This window comes from Cimex lectularius, unplaced genomic scaffold, assembly GCF_000648675.2.
Source record: "Cimex lectularius strain Harlan isolate CLEC.00 unplaced genomic scaffold, Clec_2.1 scaffold415, whole genome shotgun sequence".
NCBI lineage: Eukaryota > Metazoa > Arthropoda > Insecta > Hemiptera > Cimicidae > Cimex > Cimex lectularius.
Window position 1 is genome coordinate 140,059 of NW_019393002.1, and position 18,287 is coordinate 158,345.

Genomic DNA, 18,287 nt, shown 5'->3' on the forward strand with positions numbered 1-18,287 from the left:
ATATTTTTATTGAATAAGGCATATTTTATCAATACAATTTTAAGAATATTGCACTGAAGTTTACATAATCTTTTAGATTTGCATAAATATACGTTTTATCGCAACATTGCAAAATAAAACATAGTAGTATTATTAATGTGAGTGAACTATTTAATATACTGGATTTATTCAAAAATCCAATAGCCTTTTAAACAATGATGTTTACCTTGTTATAAGAAATGAATAGTGCATTTATACAAATATTACAAATCGTATAATATGTTGATTATTTTTCAATGATAAATTAATCATATAACAATAGTTTCTCTAAACAATGATTAAATTGTAGTTAGTTAAGTTTTATTAATTGATTGATTATATTAATGCAAAAGCTTCACAACATTTTTTTTTTCCAATATGCAAAACATCACTTTAAAGCATGCAGTAATATCTACTCAGATCGTCAATTAAATTTTGTGAAATTCCGATATTGTATATTTCGTTTGTAATTTTTGAATGTCACCACACTAGGTTTAAAACAATTTATGGCACTACTGGAATTATCTATATCTGATAATATTTATTTAACAAAAACAATTTCATATACTTTAACAATATAAACGCCATTGGAAATGCTTAAGTTAATCAAATTCGACATATACCATTTTGCTCCCCATTTTTTGTCAGAACTTAAGTGAAACACTAGAAGGTACAAATTTACATTTTAATCTAAATCGTTTGGCCCATTAATCTTAAGTACAAGTGTTTCTAGTTGAGATTTTATGTGCAAAGTAATGTATTTTAACCGTAGATATCGACTTACTGAAAAGAAAGATGAAATTAAACTGGACAAATTGTCAAAATCCTACAGTGATGTACAAAACACAGAAATAACATTGAAACAAATGAAAGATGGAAAATATTGATCAACTTTACGCAATGCACTAAAGTGGAAATGTGTATATATTCAAAAATTTCTTGTTCTAAAATCTTTTTGCTTAAACCATTGACACGATTAGACAGTTCTACTATATTCACAAATCTATTACAAAATTATATCTGAAATGTTACGAACAAAATAGTAATTTTTTCCAATAAAAATTTGTTTTCCATACATGTACAGCAATAAAGTGATGATTCAATGTATTTTGCTATGTACAATAAATTTGCTTTAGTTAAATATTATTGTGGGTTCTAAGAGATTAATATTGATTATTTTAATTGAAAAAAAATTATAATAATAAAGCAATCGAATAGAAAAACCGACTATATAACTTTATACATAATGAGCAAAGCACTATTAATATGATGCCAATAAGAATTATATATATGCGAATGTTGACATATATAACAATACAACAAATAATGGACGGCACCACATTATACAGAATAACCCATATATGTTGTATATAATAACTTCAAATATATTGTACTATTAAATTATTTGTAATATATTAAATCATAAAAATGCAATAGAAAATAAATAATATAATAATATTTACTAAATTTAAAAAATACACAGCCGAAGTCCTAAACATATCTTTTATATTATGAATATCCAATAATGCTTTTAACAATGTAATATACGTTAACTTCTAAACAACATCGAACATTGTCTATTTCCACTATATTTAATCAATTAGACAAGAGAGAACAAAATATATTCTAAATTGGTCTACGTACTTTTAATTTAAGTTTCAGTTTAACAAAAATTTCCTACTGATTTCTAAACGAATTATCAATTTCCTGGTTCAGTTTAACAGAAAAATAAATTTCAATTGGAATGTGAACTATTTGTAATTTTTAAGTACAAAAATATGTCAATTAACTTTTTTAAACTTTATGACTGAAACTCTGTTTAATCTGCCATAGGAAGAACCTTATAAAAATACTGTATTCAAACTAGGTTTAAAAGCGTCAATACAATAAATAGAATCTCAGGGAACAATCGAAACAATCAACTACTAATTATTTTTGTGATTTGAATGGAATGTTTAAAGTGTCAGAATTAATTCTCATTATAATTTAGCCATTCTCAAATGGCTATTTAGCTAACAACAACACTAATTGTAATTGTATTCGTGTTCCTTTCCCTACTTCTTAACAATACTACAATTTATCGGAAATCTTATATAAATGAGAATGTTTAATTATTTTTTATATTTACAGTGGCCTTTATTACATTAACTATGGCATTATCATTCACCGGTATCTGCCCATTTCCTTTCTTCCTGTATTCTTTCGAAGCAATCAAACATAAATGAGAACTGCAAGCAAAAATTTGTTTTGTCAACTAAAGATCAAAATCCAAGGTTAAATTATAAACAAAAATTAAATAATAATAATTACGTAAGGTGTAAGAATTTTAACCCATCGCAAATTTTTCTCTCCTTTCTGATATTGGAATGAAAATGACATTCCCTCTTCATCAATTTCCCATTGTTTTATTGTTTGCCATGGAAACTCTATAACTTGGCCCTGAAACATAAAGAAATATTATATTGAAAAATTAATTAATTCTTAGAGAATAAACAATACATAAAAGCAGAAAAGAAAATGAATGATATACACAATTAAAGCAGTTTAATCTAAGCCTTATGAACCTGCACCTTGCTATTGGACGGTTATTCTCATTTGTTTAATCTTTAAAAAAAACATTAAATAATAATTTTAAAATTTACCTCAATTGTGCCATCATTTTTACAGGCATGAAGTTTGAAAGAAGAGAAACCAATAGCTGCAATGACATGTCCTTCTTTCCTACTGTCACATCCACAGTGAGGGAATACAACTTCTCCATATCCGGGTAATTCTCTCGCCAAGTTCAAGTACTAGACACAGACGAATGGGAAAAATTTTAATTATAGAATTTACAATCGATGCAATAAAACACTGACTTCGTGTTTTCTCGAAGCGTCTTGTAAAGCTTTCAGCTGGTACAGCCTATCGCTGGGGTGAACATGGCCCCTGTCCACTGCATCAACAGCCAACCAAAATAAGTAAAAGACTGCCAAATCATCATTAGACAATGTTAATTCAGTTGCAGGTGAAAAAAGCCATCTTCGCACACACAAACAAGTTGAACTTGCAGTACTATAATTCTGGATGTAAATGCTATGTGGGTATTCGTTGGGTTGCAACTTCCTTTCTGGTTAAAACAAACCAAAATTTATTTACATTATCATAAATAAAAAATAAAAATTTCATAAGCCTACCAAAATTATACTCGACAATTTCAAAGAGGTAAAAATACTTAGAGGTATTGTTTGATATGTGTATTCTATCAACAACTGTATAGTAAACATCGTTAGCTGTTGAATTCTTTTTAACAGTCACAGTCAAAATCTCTCGGTCAGGCAACAATATTTTTAAGTCCACCGGAGAAATGTTTCCCTATTGAAAAACAAAATTTTAATGTAAATTAAAAAAATCTTGGAACCAAAATTTTATAACCAAACCTGCTGGTCCTCAGTATCAGTTAGAAATTTATGCATAATATCACTTTCAGCTATTACCCTGACAGCACAGACTTTTTCTAAATATAATTCAAGACCCCTTCTTCTTTGGTCTACTTGCTGACCACTTAAACTAGAACGAACACATCTTGTAAAAAGTGGATGGCTGATGTTGATTAATGCAATTATCAACACACTTACGCAAATGGCCACTTTCCTGGAAGTTTAGGGAAACTGAAGCCGACAAATTCTTTTTTTAGAGTATTGTGTAGATTGGAAAATTCCCTATACCTTCTCGAACACAAATGCCTTCCAGCCATATAAATATTGAAGACCTAGAAAACAAAAACATTAAACAATTGTCCTTATTATTTATTTTTTTTGTCATTTTAAAATTGTCAACTAACAGCAAATTTTTCTCCATCCCTCTCCAGGTAATGATAGTCAGGAATAGAAATAGGTAAGGACCTTTTTTCGCTATAATCAATATAATTATAACTAGTTTGGTCTTCACTTGGTTCCAGTCTTTCGGCTTCCTATATCACATGGCAAGAAAAATAATTAAATCTAATTGAAACTTAAATTAAATTGTAATTAAATGAAGGTACCTGTGGAGTAACAGAAATAACAGTTAATGACAAAACATCTCCACCAGATTTAATCAGATCTACCACCTGTTTATGAGTCGCCCCTTCAACATTGACGTTATTTCTGAAAAAATAATTTAATAATTATAGCTCACATTTATTCTTTCATTGCTGTAATATGACACTGTCAACATTTATAAACTTCTTTTGTTATGTTAATTAAATCTCATTTGCTATGAAAATTAGAACAATAATAATGTTTTACAATGCTTGTTTATTTTGATGAAACTAACAATTGTTGTTTTTCTTGTGAAAATATTTTGTGAAAAACAAGGTCAAAGACAACCAAATTTTTCAGAATTAGTTGATATATAGGCCTTTTTTCCTTTCTTTCATACATAAAATTTAAATATAGTTCATTTTGTCACAATAAATAATTGTATACTTGGAATTCAGTAAATAACAAGATAAAACAAATTTTGACAGAAAAAAATTAGTAATACTCGTAAAACAATTTTTCTTCTAACCATAACTCAAAATGCTCTAAATTAACTATATTTCTAGGTGGAGAGTCGTTATGGAAAAAATGTCAAACTGATTTATAAAATGAACCAGAATGACTCCAGCTTTAAGTGATAATCGTAAAACCAGATTCAGACAAATTGCCAACTATTCGCTATTTAACTGTTTCTATTCCTTTCAATTATTAACGTTACGAATAATATTATTACTAATACATATTTTTAAGGAAATATATGTTTAAAATATTATTACATATTATACAAATTGTTTTAAAATGAAAGTATAACATGAGAAACTAATTCTAACTTATTTTAAACTAATTTTCATCGATATAAAATAATGAATTTTCTGTGAACAGTAGCTCCTACAAATTTACAAAATAAGAAAGCATAACCCTATCCAGACTACCAGTGATAAAGAAATAAGAGATTAGAAATGTAGATACTTTTCTAAATGCAACTTGTCTTTCCTACAAATTATAAACATAATAAATGTTACTGAATATAGAATTAATGGTAGAAACTTAAAAAAGATATTTGATATAGGTGGAATTGTTAATTGCTAAGATGTCTGTCTTCACCACAATCCAGGTTTTTTTTTTAAATGAAATGAAATATTTTGGGGTAAGAATAGGTCAAATTCAGATCTGAATTGAACACCAAATTGGACCATACAATGAGATAAGGAGAAGGAAATTTAGTACATTCCAAACCTCAATTTTTGTTTTAAATTTCATAAACATGAAATAAAATACCTTGGGATGAAAAAATGTCAAGAAAAGGCAAGATGAGCTCGATTAAATGTATAAATGGTACAGCAAAATCAATTTTCTTTCCTAACAGAAGACTGTGCCAATAGAACAAAAACTTTTTCAAAATATTGATGATTTTAACTACTTAATTTAAACCAAACCAGTAAGAATAGGCAGATCAAAATGATCAGAAACGACCAAAATACAGGTTCATCACCTGTAAGACTCCACTGAAAATCTCACTGGGAATATTACTAACTAGCTAAGTTTAGGAAGTATAATAATCTTAATAAATTGTACATGTGGAACCCATGGTCTCCAGATAAATACTCTGACACTCTGACATTGAGCCACCATGATTTCAGCCCCCGAGAGCGCATCTCCTCATCTCCACCTAAATATTACTAAATTTACTACTTAAAATACAATTACTAAATTATACAACTCATTTATTTGTCATTATATAAAACTATATGGGAAAGGTAGATATCAATGTAATTTGAACATTACTTAATTACAAATTTATTGGTGCGTCTATGATTTTCATTTCTACATTTTAAGGTATGATATATTATAAACAATTAAAATTGAGATGAAAAAATGTGTCATGGATGGGAATCAAACTCAGGGTCTTCAGACTTGTATTCTGATGATATGTCATTAAATTAAATTATAAACCTCGTTACGATTATAGAACATAATTGGTGTTATTTAAAATTTGCCGAATTAGTACAAGCAAGTTGCATACTGATAAGATAATTATTCATCAGTTACAATCTCAATACACAATGGCTTGATATTAATCACACAAATATCTTTGAAAAATTATTTTGAAAGTAAAATTGGTATTTAAATATTTAATGCTAAGGTTGAAAGAAACCAGGCATTCCGTAGTTGTATTAAATAAATTAAACTGCCACGGAATACCTGGTTTCTTTCAACCTTAATTCTATCTCACTGTGGACTCAACTATGAATTAAATTATAAGCAATCAAGAGTTATAGAGAGGCTTTCAGTCTGCTTTACATAAATCACCCATCCATGTCAAATTGCATGACATCCTTAATTTTTTCACATCTTATTTTATATATTACCAACCCCATGGTTCATATCTTCTCTATTGCTAGGTTGAAAAATTCCAAGTTCTCCGTGACTTAATACATCACTTGTAGTTGTAAATACCAAATAAATGTAATTAAAAAAAATATATGGATCAGCACAATATCCTTAAAAAATTCATTAGTTTACATTGTCAACACCACACGTTAAACTCAAGCAGACAATTTATGTTTACATTGTAACAATAAAGCCACAAATAGTTCAGGATTGTTGTGTTAAAACATGTTTATAGGGAGACTCAGCATACTACCATTACCATGTATTAGCCACGTCATGCTTGATATTAATCACAATAAAATATCATCACCCTCATTATAGGTTTTAAGAAATCATTGAAAAATTCTTTTAGACCCATGAGAAAAAGACCCACTGGGTTTTTGAAATGTAAACCAAAATTGGAATTAGTGTAGATGCACTTAGAACCCTATTTAAGAGCTGTTGGAAAAACATTTCAGCGTGAGGGAAAAAATATTGAAATTAATATTGCTCCAATCCATTATAATACCCACATATGTATTTATATAATNACACACACATATATACATATATATATATATATATGTGTGTGTGTGTGTGTGTGTGTGTGTGTCGCCGCGCGCGCGCATATAATTTATTAACTATATATGCTTTTTTATTTGTTTACTATATTTATAAATTCTTTTTTTTTTTCATTTTACAACGCTGATTTTTCACATAAAAATAAATAGATAAAATAATGCTGTAAAATCCAATAAAAATTTTGAAATCATATTTAATATAAGCATGTTTATTTATTATAAGGGGGTCCGTGATAGCCAAGAGGTTAAAGCGTCAGACTTTTGGCTAGTTGATCCCATGGGCATGGATTCGATTCCCACCCTCTGGATTTTTTTCTTACACATACGGGAGCGGTGACTGCAATGAAAGTTCACGGCACTTCTCAATGGAAGGTCTGAGGCAGGATGGGATATCAGCAACCCTGAATTTGGTGAAAACAAATTTCTTCGATAGACGAACACCAGCAAACAACTTTCACACATGTGACATTTGCAAACACCCAAAGTTCAATAATTTGTAAAGCTGTAGTGCTCAAGAACTCCTCCAGTTTCTGGTATACACATTAAAAATATTAAAAAATATATTTTGTTCATATTTTCCCTTATTAAACTTTTTTTAAAGCTTTGTCGATGAAAATATAATAATAATAATAATACTATTTAAAAAAAAGACTGGGTCACCAACGAACTGCCTTGTACACATATTTCCTTTGAGAGCTTTGCCTGTAGAGGGTTAAATTATATAATTCAATAATATCAGAGACCATTAAAAATGTATGACATAAAATGTTCTGGATTAGTACAAGCAAATTGCATATAAGTTATATATCTCAATATATAATGGCCTCACATCAATCCCCTAATCAAATATGTTTGAAAGTTTGTGGTGTTTAGTGATCATTAGTTAATGATTATTTGGAGATCATGAGGTGCAGTCTGGTGTGACGGAGATTTTAGAAAAACATTTTCTTTAACCTGCCAACATTTTGATTTTTATTGAGATCATCTTCAGATATCTTCCCTGAAGATGATCTCAATAAAGATCAAAATGTTGGCACGATAAAGAAAATGTTTTTCTAAACCTATGTCACACCAGACTGCATCTCACGATCTCCAAATAATAATTATGTTTGAAAAATTTTGTGACCTTTGAGAAAATTGTTGTTTAAATGTTAAATTCAATACTTATCAAAGAACACTATAAATGGCGGTTCTTAAAATTGATGTTTGACCATTTACAAGCGCCTTTGTATCAAGCATGTTATAGGAAAAACAAGGTTTTCAATATGCTCAACATAAATCTCACCATGTTAAATTGCATAAAATCATTAATTTTGTTAGAAAGAAGACTACTTACTACCTAGGTTTCACGAAAATATAATATCCACCCAGGAAGGATGTTGAAAAAGTGTTTTAAGAAATATGAATTGCTGCGATTTGATATTTTTTGGATCAGTACTACTGAATTTTAAAAAAATTCATTAGTTTACATTGTCAACACCACATACCGAAAACAAGCAGACAATTTATATTTACACTGTGTTAATAAAGCCAAAAAAACAGTACAGGATCTGCATGCCAACTTTCTGTTAAAAAAAAAGTTTATAAGTAGGCTCAGCGGATTACAATTACAAGTATTAGCCATTATGCTAGATCTAATTATAACAAAATATCATTCTCATAATGAGTTTAAAATCTTTTGAAAAAAAATTCCATAAGACCTGTAAGAAAAAATTGGTGTTTGAACATTAAATTAAAGAATTCAATAATATTACGGACTACTGGAAATGTTATGAATTGAAATTTTCTGAATCAGTAAAAGCAAGTGACAAATTGATAAGATAATTATTCATCAGATCTCTTGCCAACACTGCACTAAACTCAACCAGACGATTAATACATAAACTGCATTAATACATGTAGTTTAGTTTTTTAAAAGATGTTTATTGAAAGAAAAAAAAACAATATTGTGAAAAACAATGTTTAAGAATGGTTGTTGATTGATAAGATTGAAAGGTAAGAGTCTGGTAAGAAAGAGAAATAGAGTCCTTACACTTCCAATATCCTGTCTCCTTTCCTGATTCCTGCTTTCTCGGCTGCTCCTCCTTCAAGAACGGCGCTTACGTGTTGCAAGGGGGCGTAGAGCTCTCCGTTGATGCTCCTGAGCTGTCCGCCTTCGCTCACTTGGCCCCTGACGTTGAAGCCGAATCCGGTCTCCGTCTTGTAGATCTGCACCACCCTCGGCCCGGCCTGTGAGCTCCGGACGCCTCCGAAGTGCTCGTTGGTCCTCGGGCCTCCTTCGACGTCGGTCATCGCTCTAGAGGACAATCAACCCTCTGGTCACAGAGAATCCGACCCGGTCAGCGAATCATCCGCGACGGGCCTTTCAGCGAACCCGGCCAGATAGAATTCAAACGCGGAATCACCTTCGAGATTCTCCCAAAGATGTAGATGTCAACTGGGATACGATTTAGCAGGAACTGCAAATGTGGTGGGGCTGACGATCCGGGGTAGTGTCTGATAAAAAAGTAATTTGCCTTGAGATCGTTTGGCATGACGTTGCCGATCGTCATCACCTGGGCTCGTTAGTTATTATTGTTTCTAATTTAAAAACAAATTCACTATTTAAATCACCAAAAAATTTTAAAAAAATTGTGGATTTAAAAAACTTATGTTTAAGGTAATAAAAGTTTCACTCAATTAAATTAACTAGAACTTCATAATAAGGGATTTGAAAAGAATATAATATGGCGCTATGGCCAACTCACTCCCCCCCTATACGATAGTGAGAGTGGTTTGTACCTTGAGTAATTTGTGTCAGAATGGGTGTACCCTCAGTAATACTTCATTAACTGTGAAAAAGCTCTAATTTGTTGCATTTATTTTTTCATAATAGTTTAAAAATAAGTTTTGTCAGTTATTTTTTTTTTACATACGTACTCTAGGCTTTACTTACTCTCCATTTACTTAATCTAGGCATATCCGATTTCATTTTTTTCTTAAAAACATGGGCTTGGTATTTAAAATGGCTCTGTTTCTTGTGCCATTCCTGTTATTTATTCAAGCGGGTAAATGAAATAGGACAGAGTCTTTTAATCCGGGCTGTTGTGTTGTATTGTTTTAATCCTTTGTTTATAGTTGTGTCTCAAAGGACGCCGACTATATCCCATATAACTCAGGAGCAGATCAAAGACATCGGTGGTGTCGTCGATTTGAAATGCAGCGTTCAATACGCTCAGGATTACCCAGTGCTCTGGATCAAACTCAGCCCGGGGAGGGTTTTGGACAATCTGCCCATCTCTACGACCAGCTCCCTCATCATCAGAGATAGCCGTTTTTCCATCAGGCACGACAAATCCAGTTCCACTTATACTCTACAGGTAGAAAATTATTCATATCTTTCCACTTGATAAAATACAAAATCAGACAATATGGCATAAGACCAGATTTTAAAATGCTTATTTCGCTTTATTTTTTCAAGTTTTATATACTTTGATGTGTTAAGTTTCTAAGTGTGGCCATATTTCATCCTTACCAAAGCTAGCTTTATTCAACTTAAACACAGTGAGTCATAATCATTATATGAATTATCAAATTGTACTACCGTACACTCAGTTTCTGTCACTGTCTGAATGATAAACTGAAGTAACTGCACAATACTCGACAGCAAAATTTACGGTCTTTGATTGGAGACTCCTCCACTCAAGGTTTCTACTCACGAAGCTAAATAACCAAAGGAGCCGTGATTAAGGCTATGAAAACTAATAAAAATATTGAAGCTAGATAATGAGCCATAACCCATATGAGAAGGATCACAATAGGTTTGTCTGAAGAAATCTAATACAGTAATCCCTTCACTTTCGCGGGTGTTTGGTTCCAGAACACTACTGTGAATGTTAAATCTGCGAATGTTGAGTCTATTTTCCTATGATATAAGGAGGATTATGTTCCATGACGCCATAAATTGAGGTACAAATCAGAACTTATTCAGAACAGTATTCAAAATAAACGAAATAGAAGACATAACAGAGTTTGAATAGGTTAATTGTTTTCATTGTTTGTATTTTTGATGTGCAAGGAAAGAAATTACAATTAATTTTTCGCTGTTTTTACCGAATAATTAATTTCTTTAAGAATTTCCACATAAGGATTTGAAGCGGCCTCAGCATCCCTTTTAAACTTAAACTTTGATTTAAAGAGGGTCGGAATCCATTGCGATTGGATCGGAAGTTGGTCAGTTTTTTCCGTTTCGGAAGAGGAGGCATTTTGCAACATAACTTCCACAAGAGAAGAAAGAAAAAAAAGTATGTTGAAAGCAAGCAAGTTTTCTGAGAATCAATTAGAGCCTTCAATCCATTTTTTAAACAATTATTTTCTTATCTTATTTTTTCCACGAATAAAGACATTGGACTTCCACAAATGTCAAAAGTGCAGGTTTAAGGATTAGGCATCTTTCATACCATGCGGTTTGGTTGATTCAACTAAGTTGCCCGGTTGACTCTCAACTAGTTTACTGCTGTGTGAAGACTCAGTTTCATACCAGGCAACTTGTGGAATCAATCTCAATTCCCAACAGGAGGTCAGTACAATGTTAGAACCTGAGGATGCAGGAGACCTTCTGCTTGCTCTTCTGCAAAAAGAGAAGCACAAAAGGTAAAGAAAAATATGGGTTTATCCATTGTTATAAAATTGGGAAATGGGTGCTTTCTCTCAAATACTGTTGTGCTACTTCCCTCCAAGCTTCGCTTCTTTTAATTGTATCACTACACTCCTCACACCTCATGTACCATATCACGGGACTAATACGAATATTTCAATGAACTGCTCCACATTGAATCGTGCAATTGCAACACGTGAAGGACGAATGGCAGTGTCTTTTGAGTTGAATCAACCAACTCACTTGTGCCTGCTGGCCACCCGCCTGGGCGGAAGAGTTGACTGCGTGTGAAAGAGTTGGGGTGATAACCAAACATTTTGCTACCACTCCTTGAAATCCGTCTGGTCAGCTAGTTGCCTTGTCTGAAAGAGGCTTTACTGTACTTAGATCTGCCCAGTCTACTAACATTCAGCTACATTAGTTGAATGAAAATCTAAGTTTTGAAAAATCTTATTGTGCTACTTTTCAGATTTCAACTCTATCAGAGGCAGGGTCCAAAAAAGGCTGCTGCTTGATGCTATTTTTGTTGTCACCCATGCCCAAATACTTTTCTTGGCACCATCACAACATCTTCAAGGAGAAAAAACTGATTGTGTGGGACCCTTTATTTAGTTCTGTTAAGAAACCTGATATTCTAGTTCTCCCTCTTATACATTTTTAGACCCCAATTTGTACATTCTATAAAACTGGATTGTCTGTGTTCTGTGAGAAATCAGACTTGAGTAGTCCTTCCATTTTGTCATTTATATGGAAAATTTCATGAAAAAGATTTTTTTCCCTCTCTTCCTGCCATCAATGGAGTCATATCAACCTCCTATGCACTCTTAGAATCGATGGGGGTACCTGATATTCTGCCATTTACACAAACAAACCAATGTGTATGTACACAATGTAGAGCTACTCAGTAGTTGTATATAAAATTTTAATTTTGTATTTAAAATTTTTTTAAATGTTTTTTTCTTCTCATTACTTCGCTACGGCTGCACACGTTTAGTTTAAACAGTCATTCAGATTTAAGTTACTAATCTGATAGTTCAAGAATTGGACGCAAAAAAAACGGTTGTTGACTTTTGTTTGGACATTAAGAAGTACATTGACATTAAGACTCTGTTAACCATTCATTACCAATTCAAAAGTAATCTAAAATTGGCGTGGAACTGCTTGTAATCTTTTTAAATCAAAGAGCTCAGAAAATCTTGCTGTAGTAAACTATTATTAGTTAAATGTGAGATACCACAGGGGACAGTTTTAGGTCCAATTTTTCTCTTATTTCCATTAATGATTTATTAAAAATGAACATTTTTGGGGAAAATCTTTAGTAATGCTTTGCCAGTTTTTGTAGTTATTCAGCAAAAATTTTAAATAAATTTTACAAATTAATTTTTGTGTTACGTTCTTGATTCAATAAGACAGCCCAACTCTGCATTCTGTTTATTAGGAACAAAGCCCCAGATGTCTTGATCGAATTTGAATGCAACTGAACAGGTGCCTTTTTATAATAAAATTTAATTCAAGTGTTAAAACAATTTATTAATTACACAAGAAAATAACAATTAAAACTTTTAAAATTTAAATAAACAGTAATGTCATGCAAACTGATTGCCAGGCAATTTGGAATAAGGGTGGAAGGGTACTGAGTACTCACTATTTACAGTCAATCCGCTGTGGACCGAAGCACTTTTTTTTTAGGGATTCCAACACTTTTTAAACTCTTTTTATGATCTCAGACTTCTTTCTGTGTCTTATCTACACAGAATTGACTCTTTCACTTGTCAACTGACTGTCTCTACCCTAATCGTGGAGATCCACTTTTATTTTCACTCTAGGACTAATCATGAAATTTAAATCACAACATTGTCACTATGAAATAAATTGAAATGTGACATTTGTATATAAAAAATTGGCTTGTACAAAATTCTCTGTTTTTAAATATAGAAAAGCTAATGTTATATCCTTTTCATTAAAAAACATGCGATATTTAAACGAACATGAAAGTATTAGTTTAGGTGATTTCTCAGAAATTCCGAAACGTGTAAGAACAAACAAATATCGGCGAGGATAGGCAGCCTGGAATAATAGGTATATATATATACATATATATATATATATATATATATATATATATATATATATATATTTCAAGTCCTCACTCATAAATATTATTATATATACACACTTATATATATTCATATATATCACTCCAATACCACAGGAGGAAATCTCACAATTAAACATAAAATATTTTACATTCATGCAGAAATATGTTAAATTGTTCCTGCAAACTTCTTTGTAACTAAAGTTAAATACTTAGGTGTAATACCGGTCCAATATTTAAACTTTAATTTTCATATATCAAAACATTGGTAATTCCAATAAACACAAGGCTGAACTATTGCCATGATTTACCAAAAACAAATACAGCTAAATACTATACTTTTCTTATAATGGGATACTTAAGTTTTCCTTATTTTTTTCCCTAAATTAATATTAATATTTACTTGTTTTATTATACTAAAAACACATTGTTAATTGTACAAATAATACTTTCAGGCACGAGTATTTATACTAATGGAAAGCAGGCTGAATAACAAATTGTTTGACTTTGAATTAAAAAACTGTTATCTTTTGTTTTCCATAATTATTATATTATTATTATTTTTCCTTTGGTTTGTTATACCATTATATTTTTAAGTACAAAATATTTAATTTAGATAATATGAAATAAACAGAGATAATTTGTAATCAATTTTTAGATTAAAGATATACAAGAGACAGATGCTGGTATATACCAGTGCCAAGTGATTATTGCTATCAATAACAAAATAACTGCAGAAGTTTTGCTTCAAGTACGCCGTCCACCTGTTATATCTGATAATTCTACTCGTTCCCGTGTAGTTAGTGAAGGACAAAAGGTCGAACTAGCATGTTATGCCAGTGGTTACCCCGCACCAACCATATCTTGGAAAAAAGAAAACAATGCTATTTTACCAACTGGTGGAGCAAGATTCAAGTATTAAAAGGATATTGAAATGAATCTAAATCATTATCTAATATGTACTTTTATTAGGGGGAATGTCCTTACAATTCGGTCTGTCAAAAAAGAAGACAGAGGCACATATTATTGTGTCGCCGAAAACGGCGTTGGAAAGGGAACAAGGAGAAATATCGCTGTTGAAGTAGAATTTAGACCTGTTATCACTGTTCCAAAGCCTAGATTAGGGCAAGCGCTGCAGTACGACATGGATCTTGAGTGCCACGTAGAAGCTTATCCTCCTCCAGCGATAGTTTGGATCAAAGATGAAGTACAATTATCAAATAATCAACACTACAGGTAAAGTCATTGTAATTTTTATTTATTTATAAGTAAATAAAATTCTCATCATTCTGTTTGTAGTATTTCACACTTTGCCAATGCTGATGAATTCACCGATACGACTCTAAGAGTAATTACAATTGAAAAACGTCAGTACGGAACTTATATTTGTAAGGCAATTAATAAATTGGGAAGTGCTGAAGCAAAAATGGAATTAGTCGGTAATGTTTAAATTTTAATAACTTAATCTATTTTTTTCTCTTTTTAATTGTGTTAATTAATTTATTTAAATATATAAGTAAAAAGTGCTCTTTGCAAGGTAAGTTTTACACAAATTAGTATAAATAGAAATGCAAAACTTGCTTGTATGACTAGCTCATGCATTAAAATTCTGAAAAATACAAGTGCATGTTTCATGTTATTATGTATTTATTTTTATTATTGTATAAGACCAAAATTATTTAGTGCAAAAATAGTAATAAAAAAATGCGGAGATTGTGAGATGCGGTTATAATTAACGGTCACTAAATACTACACACTGGTAATAAATTAAGGCCACCGTAACAATCAAAATCTAGATCGTACTCAAAATGTCAAACCAAAATGATTCAATAACGAATTTTTAGTAAGAAATTTAAATGCAATAATCAAAAATAAATTATTCTTTGAGCAACTTTCCTTGTGTACACACACCTTAGGCTTTAAGAATAATGATGAATCATAATTTGAAATTTAGTTTTGAGTCCTAAGCCATTGTTCGACAAAATGTTTGGGTAAGTAAAAAAAAAGAATGTGAACTGATTTTCTAAATATTGTTTTGTTATTAGAGTGCTTGATAAATGAAGCAACTAATTGCACGTGCTTGCGTTTTCCTAGATCCTAGCGTTTGTATGTTACAGAATCTTCAATCCCTGTGTGCCCTCCTGCATGTGGTCTAGCTCAATACAGCGGATCAACAAAAACCACCAGTACTCCATGGTACCTTGCTACGCCAATTTTTCTTTTCTTCTTCAGGTCAGTTTGAATTTATCATGATTTTTGTTTGTTTGTTTATTGTGCTTGTGGTTGTATACTAACCACTTTTAATATTTTTGTACAACCATCAACTCTTGATTTAAAATAATTGTGTAAAATTTTTCTTTTCTTTTATAGAAATGTCTATGCCTGATGTTAATTATCCAGGTCTTCTGTCAAATTCAGTAAACAACAGGAATTTCCAAGCAGTTGTATTGGTGTTAAATGTATTTAGTATTTTAATATCATAAATTTTTCAATCAAAAATGAAATCATGAGTATGAAATGTTTGGAAGCAAAATGGAACAATTTATTGGTTAAATTTTAGAATCATTACCTCATGAAATTAACATAATGTTCATCAAGCTATAGTTGAAATGTATTGCAAAATCACTGGTAATACTTTGCACATTCATAAAACTTCAGAGGATTTTACTTATTTACCGACACTTTTTTTGGAGAGAGAAAAAAATACTCATTAACGAAATTGAATCCATCCATACATGCTAGTTGTAATGTAACAAAGTCACATTGTGTATATTGTTTATACATATCACTAAAATAATATATGGGCTTATCTGTGTGTATAGTCTTGTCATGTCTTGTACGTGTATTTATAGATTTATATTTTTTACATTTTTATAAAATTTGTACACTTTTCCTTTAGATAGCAATGAAATAAAATAAAAAATACATATTGCTTTCATTATATTTTATATTTTTAGATGTGTATTCTATTTGTATAATTTATTTATAATCATTTTTAAAATTTTCATTAAAATCATATTAAATTTTTGTTCAATCAAATTTCATTGTTTTTGAAGTCATTTAGGTATTTTAATTACGTTAAGCGCTGTTTGACAATAAATACATTATTTTCAATAATCCCTTGTGACTTTAGAAAGCTCACGTGCACACATATTTATTTTTATTTTCTGTAGTCCTTGTGATTTGTATTTTTAATTGAAAAATCATAATTTAATTTTTTGAAAGTATTTCAATTGTAGTTACAAATCATGCACCTTAATGAAAGTGATGTCTTCCATAAATAAACACAAATTCATAAAATAAGAGACATTTAAAAATAATTAATAAAATATCTGAAATGAACACCTCTTTACCTACGTTTTTCTTATTCTAGATCGCTTTCATTTTGCCAAAGAATTTTGTTTTGTATTTGTTCAATCAGCAGTTGATTGTCTTTGTTAATATGACTACTCCATATCTACGAGAATTAAATATTTTTTAGAGATTTAAGACATGCTTTGGTTGTTGTTAGTGATGATATGTAATTTGTTCAATTGTTTTGTATTTGTTCAATCGGCAGTTGATTGTCTTTTTTAATATATCTACTCCATATCTACAAGAATTAAATATTTTTAGCAATTTAAGACATACTTTGGTTATTGTTAGTGATTATGTATTATTATGTAATTTATTTCTTTTCAAAAGGAACAAGGCATATTATTTGCTTTAGTCTGTTTTATTTTAAGACTTTGTGAAGAATTAATGTGTTTAAATTAATATGATCTTGTATATTTTCAAGAAGTTCAACATGAAAGACTGTAAAAATAATGATCTTGAATTTTATCTTTTCACAATTATGTACAATTCTTTGTATTTATAATTCTAAATTTAGAAATAAATAAAAATTAACATTTGAGTTTCTTTATTTTCCTTGCAGATGATTTTATTACATATTAACATTATATTATTTAGAAATCGTGAGATGCATTCTGGTATAATGTGTGTTTAGAAAAACATTTTCTTTAAAGTGCCAACGTTTTGATCTTTATTGACATCATCTTCAGGGCTGGGATTTATGAACATTGTTATAATTATACAAATACATGTAAGATGTGAAAATGAATTTATACAATGATGTACACAATATGAAAATTTTTGGTTTAATCAAAGTATTTGTACTAACTCAAAGTGTGTTTTTTTGTGTAGATATATAAGATATGTGTCGTGTTGAAAGTGTTAGTGAGATGTTAATGTTTTTTTGTTTGTATATGTTGGGTTTTGAGAAGTGGGGAAGAAAATAGGGAAAATTTAAACAATGTTTGTAAATCCCAGGCCCTTAATGTGATCTCAATAAAGATCGAAACGTTGGCACGATAAAGAAAATGTTTTTCTAAACCCACATCACACCAGACCGCATCTCATGATCTCTAATCATTAATTTATAGTCACTAAACACTACATATGAACATTATAGGTGGATATAATTAAATGTGAACAGAAAACATACTAGGGTAATTTACTGATGTTTAACTTTTTGTGGATGTCCCTAAGCTAAAAGAACCACCGTTTATTAAAATTGGACAACATTAGGTTTTTATTGTTTAAGT

General features: G+C 30.5%; 2 protein-coding genes across 2 annotated transcripts; one reads left to right on the forward strand and one right to left on the reverse strand.

The window, feature by feature from the left end:
* Positions 1-924: 924 nt before the first annotated feature.
* On the reverse strand, positions 925-9,479 carry LOC106666537 (sorting nexin-27). The gene is made up of 10 exons (XM_014393811.2): positions 9,003-9,479; positions 4,043-4,145; positions 3,842-3,970; positions 3,636-3,769; positions 3,438-3,567; positions 3,195-3,372; positions 2,877-3,127; positions 2,661-2,810; positions 2,329-2,457; positions 925-2,246 (listed from the first exon to the last, which is right to left on the reverse strand). The coding sequence occupies exons 1-10, from the start codon at positions 9,260-9,262 to the stop codon at positions 2,178-2,180; spliced, it is 1,533 nt and encodes a 510-aa protein (XP_014249297.1). The 5' UTR covers positions 9,263-9,479; the 3' UTR covers positions 925-2,177.
* Positions 9,480-9,739: 260 nt separating this feature from the next.
* LOC106666538 (lachesin) lies at positions 9,740-16,859 on the forward strand. Its single transcript, XM_014393812.2, has 7 exons — positions 9,740-10,017; positions 10,088-10,329; positions 14,360-14,616; positions 14,674-14,937; positions 15,001-15,140; positions 15,819-15,933; positions 16,072-16,859. Exons 1-7 carry the CDS (start codon positions 9,957-9,959, stop codon positions 16,085-16,087), a joined length of 1,095 nt encoding a protein of 364 aa, XP_014249298.1. The 5' UTR covers positions 9,740-9,956; the 3' UTR covers positions 16,088-16,859.
* The last annotated feature ends 1,428 nt before the right edge of the window (positions 16,860-18,287 follow it).